The following is an 11,447-nucleotide window of genomic DNA, read 5'->3' on the forward strand; positions in this document are numbered from 1 at the left end:
GCCCGCCTGGATATTTGTATGAGACACACATTGCCTGGCAACCTCCTCCAGGAGCCAGCAACATACTTGATCAAGAGGCCTTCTGTGAGATCAGGCCAGCCTGGCAGGCAGCAGCATGTTTCCAGAGAGCTCACTTTCCATGGGCCCTCTAGGATTGCAGCCAAGCCTGGCCTAGAGCAGTTCAGCCCCACAAAAGGAAGAACCGTTCCCACTTCACCTAACAGCCACATATTGAGTAAGACTATAGAGGTTCAAACTAGACTCCACCATGCCCACAGAAGTGGAGGGACAACAGAGATTAAAGTTTGGCCCTGCCTCTCCCTTTGTTCGGAGCCACCCACCTCCTTTCTGGGATTTCTTACCCAAAAACTAACCCCAGAGCAGGGGACAGTCTCTTCCCCCATTCCCTGGCACCGTGAAAAACCTTTTCCATTCTATGAGATTTGATCTAGGTCTATAATTGTACACACCACACAGAACAGAATGATTAACCACTGAGAAAGGGCGCAAGTTCCAGAATTCTTCAAGGGATCTCAATGACAAAGCTGAGGTCACTTTCTGAGGTCTTCTGAGGAAGACTGTAGAAGAAACCCATGGCAGCTTTTTGGGTTGTTCTCTAAGCTCAACATCCCAAAGGAAATCATATGGTTAACACACAAGCATGTCTTTCAATCAGTTGGGAAACTCATTATTTGTCTTGCCAGTCCCTCTGATAGATGTGATAATTGGCCCGAAGTTCAAGCGAGGTGCCTGTTTCTAACTCCTTCATGGCATCCCTAATGTCATGTTTTTTGCTCCTGAGATGAAAAGTCAGCAGCTGAGGAGTCAGGAGACATATCTAGTCTCTCTCCTAGTTTTCCTTTTGGAGCAAAATAGATTAGCCATAAGAGAGAAGGGCATGTGGCTTGGTTTAGCTTGGATGACTGAGAGGGGGGAGGCTGCCTGTTCTGGTGGCCCCTACAAAGCTTTCCTGTGTCCTGGAAAGTTAGGATTCTTTCCCTTCCAGAGAATACAGGATGGTGAGCAAATCTGGGCAAGTCACAGCACAGGAAACTCAGAGAAATGCTTGTTAAAGGAGCCACACTTCCAGGCTACCCAGGGTACTCATCTGCAGGGCCTCTTCTTCCTCAATTGGAAAATCCATCCTTGGGATAATAGAGACAATGGTGTGAGACAGTGGGGAGAGTTTCTAGATGGGCAGGAGTGCCTGAGCCTGGTCTAGGTTTTGCTACTCCCTCTCCAGGGAAGCAACCACACTTGTGCAAGCCTTTTTCTCCAGGCCTCAGTTTCCTCTCCATTACATGAGGGAAGAATCTCCACTGTTGCCCCCAGCCCATGCCTTCCTGTAATCTGAGATAACTGGAGGGTGGAGGAGAGTGTTATGCCCAGATCCGCGAAGTCCCCCCAAACCAACAAGGAGACCGAGTCCAGTATGTAAAAGCAAAGAGCCTTTATTTTATGCAAGTTTGCAAATTCAGTCACTCCGTGTGTCCAACATATTGGAATAATGGGAGAGCCCCGAGTTCAGTTAGAGTTGGGTTTTTATAGTAGTAAAGGTGGGGCTGAGGAATTTCTAAGGTTCAGGACCCCTCATTGGCTGACATTTGCCTAGAGGTGTCCTGGCGAGTGTGTGCTGGCAGGTGATCCTATCTACCAAGGTTGGAACATTAGGCATTTCCTTTGGAGGGTCTGTTCTTAGATGGTGCTCAGGTAATCTCAGTTTATGGTTCTTCCTGCAACCAGGTATTGCTTCAGGGTAAACTACTGAGACTCAGGCCTCCATTAAACTTATCGATGGCTGAGTCCTAGTCTGGCAGGTGATAATGGTTGGAAGTAAAGAACTTCCTTTGGGGTCGTCTGTTTCTCATGGCTGTCTCCTACAGGGAGAGGAGAAGAGTGAAAATATATTGTATGTATTCATCTGTTTCTCACACACACTGATGCGGTACAGGGGATTGAACACAGGGCCTCATGTATGCTAGGCAAGGCCTGGTAACACCAAGCTGTTATCCCCAGCCCTTGACTTTTTGAGACAGGAGTTACTAAGGCTGGCCTTGAACTCTATAGCTCGGGCAGGTCTTGACCTTGTCATCTTTCAGCCCCAGGGGGATTCACAGACCTACACCACCAGGCCTCGTTTACATCATTTTCAGTCTTGAATTTTTACTCAATTGATTTTTCTGGGCAGCTATATTTATTTCGGTTTCAGTTTTTAGAGAGATTTGGTCTGATGTCACCATTTGAGTGGCTTATTTGCAAGCCAAATAATTGCACACCCTGGGATTTTAGGGCCCCAGCTTCACCCCCACATTCTTAAGCCCTGGGCCTGTCCTTGCATGCTGCCTCAGCCAGTAGCCCAGCTGGAACCTTTCATGTCCTGTGTCCTGAGGTAGCATCCCATGGTGTCTGGGAATGCCCTCCTCAGCCCTGAACCTGCAGGTTTACCTCACAGAGGCTTGACTCTGAAGCCAGGCTATTGGCTAGAAACACACTTAGGGCCTCCCCCATACCACTGTGGCCCAGCCAAGTGGGAGAGTTGAGCAGACCTTAGGCACCCCACCCCCACCCTGCCGAGAAGGGCCTTCTTGGCAGCCATCCTCCTTCAGAGCCCATTAGGGAAGTGCACATTCCCTTGGTCTCCCTGGCTCCAGTGAGTGTTGGGAGATGGGGGGCGGGGGGGGGGAGCATTACAGGCTATTAGCCAATGTTGAAAGCCCGTTTTCCACCCCGCCCCCCACCACCCGACTTCTCCTTGGCCAGGCATCAAGCAGGCGTTTTGTTCAGAAGTGGCAACTTATTTTTATCAAAGATGGAATGCAGCCTTGCAGTTGTTTCCAATGCCTTTGCATGGCAACCAAACGTTTGTTCCAAGCATTCCCGAACCCTCTTTCCCCTTTCTCCATCCAAACCCTGGGCAGGGAGCCGCTTAAGAAGACAAAGTTGCAAGAAATTAAAACTCGTTATTAATGTCCCTACTTTAAAATGCAGTCTCTAGCTGCTGACTGGGAACTCTGTAAATCCTGCCCTAAAGCAAAGTGAGGACCACAGCACTGAGGTAGTGGGAAGAGCCTGGGCGATGCCTCTTTCCCCCACTCCACCCCAAGTCTCCAATACTGTACATCCTCTAGTTAGACTCTTCCCTCTCTGGAGGTTAGGGTACCCACTAGGAGACACAGGTTGCCTAAACTTTTCTGGCCACAGAATCTTTGGAACGGATGAAAGCCGTGGACCCTTCTTGGGTGAGAAAGTTCATTTGGGAAATATTTATTAGACACCTGCTAGACAGACAGGGGCATATAAAGGAACAGATTCAAATTCCTTTTTCGGGGACTGTCCAGGTTATGAGAAGTTCTGCTTGGGACTTCTGTGATGAGCTTGAAGACTCTTATCTGAGAAGACAGTGATGATGATTCCCGGAAAGGATCCTGACTTCACCAGCCAGCCAAACACCTGCGGCCAGAGCAGAAAAGTGGCCACAGAGAAAGTAATCTCCGGCTTCCTTCCAGCCCCGGTGTGGTGTGGTGTCGCCAGGAGGCACCCACCGACAAACATGCAGGCACAGGATGCTTGGAATGTCGACAGTGTCTCCGGACACACTCTCAGCTGCAAGGAACCGGCTGCTGCCCTGGGGGAAAGGCAAACAAGTCTCTTCCCTCCCGGGCTTCATTTTTCTCACGGAGTCTGAAAGGGCTCTGATCAGGTGATATGTGTGCGGCTGCTCCCAGTACAGGTGCAGGGCAGGTACGAGGGGAGGAGAGAGCCCCGCCCCGTGTGGACTTACTTAAAGCTCTTTCAATAGCCCTAGCAGGATAGCTCTTGGCAAGGCAGCAACCCAGTCTCTGGCAGGCTGCGGGGAATCCGAGTGTGAGAAAGTCAGTCATGCGAAGGAAAAACGGAAGGAAAAAAAAAACCCTTTGAGTCCTCAGGCAAAATACCACCACCACCCCCCTTTCCCTAGCTCTAAAACAAACCCACAGAACATTCCCAAAACCTAGGGGAAAAGGGGGGGGGGGCGTCTCTCCTAGGCTGCTGACATTTGTTTTATGCTTTAAAAGCAAACAGGTGAGAGAAGTCAGCGCTCATGGGTTGCACAGGCAGGCAATGGAGTAGCCCCTGGTTGTGATTACTGGACATGATGCATGCAGTATGCAAGATTCTGCTTTCCGGCCATCACACTGGGAGCAAAAAGACCTCCGCTCCAAACACTGCACTCTGTGTTCCTCCTGTTTTGGGAGTAGGGAAGAGAGTATGACGGGGGGGGGGGGGGGGGATATTCCTAGGAACCTTGTAAATTCAAAGAAATCTTTCGGGATTTTGAGTTTGCAGCCTCTGTGGAAGGGCGGACAGCACCGATCTGACATACCTTCACTGGCCAGGATAAGAGAGTAAAAACTCATCCATGAGTTTATCATTTGCAAAACAGCCCTTGTTCCTGACACTTAGCAGAGTTAAGGGTCGGGGCCTTCATGACTTTGGGAGGGGGCAGTGCACAGGCACAAATACATACATAATTTTTGGTGACATGGGCCTTCTGTCCCTCTATCTAAGTGTGTATGTGAAGTCACTCGCTTATTCTACCAGAGCAAATACTCCTAAAGTGACAATAAAGGGAGTGTGATTGACTGCGGGTGGCTCCACTGGGAGACCCTGACTTGTTCATCCTCCACGTACCTGTCAGGTGCCTCAGAGGCAATAGAAAAGACAAGAACTATCAGAAAATACAATTGCACGCCAGCTCAGCACATTCGGGCTCAAGAGCAGACAGCAGCCAAAGTCATCACAGACCTTTCTGCAGGAGGCACTGGCTCTAAAAAGTCTTGGTGGGAACCTGCATAGGGTTAAAATGCTCCCTCAGGAAGCTCTGACTCCCAGGAGATCCTGGGACAATGTATTTGTGGTTTTGTTGTTGAGGATTTTTTTTTTAAAGTCAGAGACTTAGTAGGAGCTTTTTAAGAAGCTTGTGAAGTTTGCTGGGGTCACAGCAGAAAGGAGGACAACTCCACAGATTTGTTGCCTTTCACCAAGAGGATTTCAAAAACACAGGAAAACCCCACTGTTTAAGAGACAACCGGCAATTTTCTGTCCTCACTGCTCTCCTATCTGCTTCGAATAGGAAAGGAGAGTACCACCCCATTTGTCCAGGTTGCAGAACAACAAAGAAGGCATTGTTTATTATTTCTTCCGAACAAGATGGGGCACAGCCCACTCTCCAGCACGGACACACGCATGGACACACACACACACACACACACACACACACACACACATGACACCACCCCAAAGGGCAAGAGAACAAGTGGTGAATAGGGCAAATCTGCGTGGGGGTAAAGGTTTGTCTGCAAACTGGGGAGGGGGGCATCCTGGGAGGCAAAAAACAAAAATAAAACAAAACAAAAAAACTTAGAAAATAGAATGAATGATCAGAACCCTGTGAGATGACAGGACACTAAACCCAGGACAAACTCAGGTCAGTGGGGTGTGGGTTAGTGGCCAGGTGACCCGGGTCAAGCAGGAAGCATGTCGACCTACATGCATCACTTAGGAGCCTACTGGTCTGATCCCCTTCAGCGGTCGGTCTCCAAGTCCTGCAGTCCACTCTGGACACTAGTCAGGGTCACCTTTCTAAGGAGCACCCAGGTGTCTTTCCCCCACTAGGAACCTACTAAGGTATCTGGAGTCCTTTATAAAGCAGGATGTCTAAGGGTCTTGTGTGGGGGCCTCCCACTTCTTCCTTGCCCCTGCACACACCCAGCGTGCCCTCAGAATAAAGACCTGAGGCCCCAGCATCTGTGCCTTAAAGGCTATGGGTACTCCCTTCCTCCCCAGCCCCATGACTCAGCATATTCGCCTTAGCCATATTTTTCTAAGGTGCAAAGCACAGACCCTCTCCACCAATGACTTTACCAGAACAGCTTAACGTATGACTAATTCCTCTGGATATTCTCTACAGCATTTGACTTCTGACTACTGCCTCTCTTAAAGGCTGTCCCAGGGGAGTCTATAGATGGCAGCCATACCCACGCAGGTATCTGGCAGCGGGCTTTCTAGGGACACTGTGTCTTGTTCCACACCCGGTGCAGTTGTGGCTTCATACCGTGAAGGCCCTACTCCGGATGCCCCCCTTCCCTCAGAACACCATCTAAGCCGCAATAGAAAGAGCAAACACAGAATCCCCAGGCATTGGTCAAAAAGTAGGGCTCTATGAGCCTCCGCAGTTGGTTGACTACTGCTGGGGAGCGGCCACTGTATCTCTCTCATCGTGGTAATCCCCGGGTTTAACAGTGTCTGGCGTTCCATCATAAAAGAGAGGTGGGCATGCCCAAGGTCAGGCAGTCAACGAACCACTTCGTCTCAACCCGGACCAGACCTGGAGAAATCATTCACATTATCTCAGTGGGCGTTCGGGATGGGGGTGGGGGGAGGGAGGAACGAGTGTGTGCGCCTTGGGTGCCAGGCCTCCGGGACGCGGGAAAAGCTGGGGGCGGGGATCAAACAACGCGCTGGGATCGCGAGCTGCCCCGAGTTCAGGGCGGCGGGAAATCTAAAGGGGTTGGGGACACCCGGGTGGAGGCAAGGGGCGGACGACCGGGGGCAGGCAAGGAGGGGAGGCAGGCAGCCGCCCGGGGCAGCGCGCGTCGCCCGCGCATTGCGGCAAATCCCCCAGGGAGGCCGCCGCCAGAGCCCTGGCGCTCCCGGCCCGGCGCCCGCCACGTGGCACCAGCCGGCGGCGGCGGCGACTCCTCCCGGCGCACGGCCCGGCCAGCCGGCAGCACGCAGCCGCCCGTCTCTTCCCCGCGGACCGCCGGCGGCCTCCTGGACGCAGCGAGGGACCCGGGGAAGGGGCGGGCGGGCGGCGCGAAGCCTCTGTAACCGCAGCCGCTGAGCGGAGGCAGGAGGTTGACCCGGCCGCTTCCTAAGTGCGGTCAGGCATCTCGTGACCGCGGCGGCCGCCCGGGTCCCTCCCCCGCCGCAGTCGCCGGGGAGGTTTCGGCCGCGCTCAAACCCCAAGATCGGAGTCCAGGCTAGCTGGGGGAGGCGGGGGGGGGGGACAAATTCCCGGCTCGCCACCCTAGGGCGAGCGTTTCCCCGCCCGGAAGGGCTGACCTTGGCCGGGGGGGGGGGGGGGGGGGGATGGGAAGGCTAGAACGGGGCCCCGATCCCGACCTGCCACCCCCACGGATTCCTGGCTTGCCGGGGCCGGAGGAGGGGGCCCCGGACACACACACACACACACACACACACACACACACACACACACCACACGCAGCGCGCGCCAATGAGCCCAGGCCAGGCGCAGGGGGCGGGGTTTTCCCAGGCTCGAGCACAGCAGCTGCTATTTACCTTCTTGGCTTCTCCCGGGGACTAGAGCCGGCCCCCGCTCCCGGCCGCCCGCCGCCGGCCCCCGCCTCCCTGCCCCCGGGGCGCGCGCGCGCATACACACACACACACACACACACACACTCACATACACACTCACACACGCACGCACACACACATCCTCTGGGTCCGGCCGCAGCCGCGGCGGCAATAAAACATCCTGGCACGTGCTCCGACTCCAGGCGCGCCCTCGCCGGCCGGCTGATGTCAAACTGCAGCTCGGCTGGTGGAGTTCTTAAAGGGCTCGCACGCCGGGCGCTGAGGCCGCCCTGGCCGCCCGCAGGGTGAGGAGGGGAGAGGCCGACTCCGACTCCTTGCCCGCCGCCTCTCGGGACTGCCAAACCGAGAGCCAGCGGGGGAGAAAGGTATAGAGTGGCGGAGGAGCGCGCGTGCCCCTGTGGCATTGCTATCAAAGACCCTCTTGTTCATTTTTCATTTGAAATTCCATTTCCTTTCTTCCCAGTAGGAAATTATTCTGATTGTTTCCTGGAGAAGCGTGAGGTCCAAGACCCCATTCCCAGGAGAGGGCTGGGGGCGGGGGGCAGACAGGCATCCAAAAAGCCACCTTGCTCCGAAAAACCTGCCTGTAAATGTATCTCTCTCTCTCTCTCTCTCTCTCTCTCTCTCTTTCTCTCTGTCGGGGGGAGCTTAGGGAACGATTAGTTTTGGGGGTTTGGTATTGCTTTTTCCCCCTGCATGAGCAGTTTTCACTGCCCTGAACGTACAGAATAGAGCGGGAATTCACGAAGACGTTCGAGTAACAACACACCCTTGCGCGAGTTCCCTCGTCTTTAAATCATTAAATTCTGTCTTGGCGTATATTTTCTCAAAACGTTTTTCAAATGAACTTATTATACAAAGTAGCTATATTGCACGTGGCAAAGACAATGAAATCCACAGACCTGGCCACAAAAGAAATAGACTAGACCAAACCAAGGCGGAAAAGTCCTCACTAAAGCAAAGCCCAGAGGAGAGAGTTAGCAAAGGGTTAAAATCCTTTTGATTGACGTTGTAGCCTCCGGTGCCCCGGGCTCAGGCGCGCGCCATTGGCCGCCAGACCTTGTGCCTGGCGGCCAATGGGGGGGCGCAGTCCACGAGCGGTGCCGCGTGTCTCTTCCTCCCATTGGCTGAAAGTTACTGTGGGAAAGAAAGTTTGGGAAGTTTCACACGAGCCGTTCGCGTGCAGTCCCAGATATATATAGAGGCCGCCAGGGCCTGCGGATCACACTGGATCTGGAGCTGGTGCTGATAACAGCGGAGTCCCCCGTCTACCTCTCTCCTTGGTCCTGGAATAGCGCTACCGATCACTAAGTAGCCCTAAGACATAACCCCTCAGCTGCTCAGTAGTTTTTCTTATGAAAGTCAAGTAAAAGGGACATAAGCGAAAAAAATTTTTTTTTGCGCGAAGAATTCAAAAAATAAAATTCTCTGGGGATTGAGAAGAAAGAAAAAAAAGCAAGAAAATGCCAGCTGATATAATGGAGAAAAACTCCTCGTCCCCGGTGGCTGCTACCCCAGCCAGTGTCAACACGACACCGGACAAACCAAAGACCGCCTCTGAGCACAGAAAGGTAAGACAGCACTCGTGTCTCCGTGAAGCCCCTGGAAATTAGGTGCTTTGGGCGCACAGGGGCTCCGTTTCCTTTCCCCTCTTAAAGCCTCGGGGTGAAATGGCAGATCCCGTGGGAACTCAGTCCCCTTTTTATTCTCTTTGCAGTCGTCAAAGCCTATCATGGAGAAGAGGCGAAGAGCAAGAATAAATGAAAGTCTGAGCCAGCTGAAAACACTGATTTTGGATGCACTTAAGAAAGATGTAAGTGAGCAATGCTGTTATTATTATTATTATTATTATTATTAATGTAAAATTTCTCGGGTACAAAGAACCAAACTCTGCCTGCTGTGTGAGGATTTACCCCGCCAGCACTGCATTCCCTTAGGCGGGAGGGAGGTCCGGGTCTCTCCCGCTGGGTTCTGGGCTGTGGGACGTGCGGGCGGGGTTAGGGACCTTCAAAATTAGGAGGCAGTTGACAAGGGGGGTCTCATTTTCTTCCCTTGTTTCCTCCGCGTAGAGCTCCCGGCATTCCAAGCTGGAGAAGGCAGACATTCTGGAAATGACAGTGAAGCACCTCCGGAACCTGCAGCGGGCGCAGATGACCGGTGAGGACCGCGCGTGCGTCCCCTCTCTGCGGGTGTCCCTCTCGGCCCGCGGTGATTTCTTCCAGACTTCCGCCCGCGGTTGTGAGAGGCATTCAGCTACATTTTACTGCCTTGGCTCACTCCGCGTTCCCACGGTCTGGGTCTTATTTATAGCCACAACTCCCAAGTTGTTACTGCTCCGGAAAGGGAGGGAGAGGTTGTAGCCGAGAGGGCGGTGGGCGGCTTGGCTGTGGTGGAAGCTGTTGAGGGCGAAGGGACGTAGGACTGCGGCGGTTTGGGGCTGCCTAGAAGCTAGGGGTCACTGGCTTAGCACCCGTCCAACCCCTGCCGCAGGAGGGGAAGTGGGACTTGGAAGGCGCCTTGGGTGGCATTGCCCAAGGTCACGTCGCGCGCAGGGCTAGGGGTGGCAGATCAGGAGCTGAGATCGGTTTAAATGGGAGGGAGTGTTCTGGCTTCTGTCGCCAACCTAGAGAGAAGGAGCTGGCTGTTCTTGGCCTACCCCACCCTCCCAACCCCAGGTGGTTCCGGAGGCGCGCTGCGGGGACCTCCCAGGGCGGAGGCAGTGGCCCGGGGGCCAGCGCTGTTCGGTGACCCGTCTTTTCTCCTTCTGGCCTGCAGCCGCGCTCAGCACAGACCCGAGCGTGTTGGGGAAGTACCGCGCCGGCTTCAGCGAGTGCATGAACGAGGTGACCCGCTTCCTGTCCACGTGTGAGGGCGTTAACACCGAGGTGCGCACTCGGCTCCTGGGCCACCTGGCCAACTGCATGACCCAGATCAACGCCATGACCTACCCCGGGCAGCCGCACCCCGCCTTGCAGGCGCCGCCGCCGCCCCCATCAGGACCCGGCGGCCCCCAGCACGCGCCGTTCGCGCCGCCACCACCACTTGTGCCCATCCCCGGGGGCGCGGCGCCCCCTCCCGGCAGCGCACCCTGCAAGTTGGGCAGCCAGGCTGGAGAGGCTGCCAAGGTTTTTGGCGGCTTCCAGGTGGTGCCGGCTCCTGACGGCCAATTTGCCTTCCTCATCCCCAACGGGGCCTTCGCCCACAGCGGCCCGGTCATCCCGGTCTACACCAGCAACAGCGGGACCTCGGTCGGTCCTAACGCAGTGTCTCCTTCCAGCGGTTCCTCGCTCACTGCGGACTCCATGTGGAGGCCGTGGCGGAACTGAGGGGCTCAGGCCACTGCTCACCCTAAACTCCCTAGCCCACCTCTCTCTTGCGACGGACACTAAAAACGAACTTGGATATTGGGAGAGAAGACTTTTATAATTTGGTGGTTACTTTGTTGCTTTTTTTAATTTCTAAAAAGTTACTTTTTGTAGAGAGCTGTATTAAGTGACTGACCATGCACTGCACTTGTATATATTTTATATGTTCATATTGGATTGCGCCTTTGTATTATAAAAGTTGAGATGACATTTCGTTTTTTACACGAGATTTCTTTTTTTATGTGATGCCAAAGATGTTTGAAAATGCTCTTAAAATATCTTCCTTTGGGGAAGTTTATTTGAGAAAGTATAATAAAAGAGTGAAGGCTTTTATGTCTTAGAGCTGATTATTTCAAAATTTATAAAAGGAGTCTCTTGAAATTCATATTACATGTAGTCTGGGAACCCAGGAATAGAAACTTAAAAAAATAATAATGTTTTAAACAGAAACCATCAAACCTTTTACCAACACTCCATGAACTAAAAAGACCTAATTTATGAAAATTCATTTAATGGGACTTTCCTGATAAACTTGTGGTCATTTCTCTTTAAACGACTGCAAAAAGGAACAGGAAATTTTTAGAAAGGACTTAAAGACAGTCCTTATTTTGTGTCTTCTGAAAGGTAGCATAAGGGCGACCCCAGCTCACTCCCTGGGATAACCACAAACCTCCCAGTCACTGCAGCCCTGCTCCGTGAGTGCTG

The 11,447-nt window shown here is 53.2% G+C and overlaps 1 protein-coding gene across 1 annotated transcript; it reads left to right on the forward strand.

Moving 5' to 3' along the window:
* The first annotated feature begins 8,064 nt into the window (after nt 1-8,064).
* Hes1 (hes family bHLH transcription factor 1) lies at nt 8,065-11,075 on the forward strand. Its single transcript, XM_041647183.1, has 4 exons — nt 8,065-8,948; nt 9,095-9,190; nt 9,447-9,534; nt 10,153-11,075. The coding sequence occupies exons 1-4, from the start codon at nt 8,841-8,843 to the stop codon at nt 10,701-10,703; spliced, it is 843 nt and encodes a 280-aa protein (XP_041503117.1). The 5' UTR covers nt 8,065-8,840; the 3' UTR covers nt 10,704-11,075.
* Nucleotides 11,076-11,447: the final 372 nt, after the last annotated feature.

The sequence above is a fragment of the Microtus oregoni genome, unplaced genomic scaffold (genome assembly GCF_018167655.1).
Source record: "Microtus oregoni isolate MIOR12 unplaced genomic scaffold, Mior012 000162F_ref0000463, whole genome shotgun sequence".
Taxonomy (NCBI): Eukaryota; Metazoa; Chordata; class Mammalia; order Rodentia; family Cricetidae; genus Microtus; species Microtus oregoni.

Bases quoted from the DNA above. Each gene is read 5' to 3' on its own strand.
- Hes1 (XM_041647183.1), top strand. From the start codon at position 8,841: ATGCCAGCTGATATAATGGAGAAAAACTCCTCGTCCCCGGTGGCTGCT. The intron at 9,191-9,446 runs GTAAGTGAGCAA...TCCTCCGCGTAG, and splicing joins TGGATGCACTTAAGAAAGAT to AGCTCCCGGCATTCCAAGCT. The intron at 9,535-10,152 runs GTGAGGACCGCG...TCTGGCCTGCAG, and splicing joins GCAGCGGGCGCAGATGACCG to CCGCGCTCAGCACAGACCCG.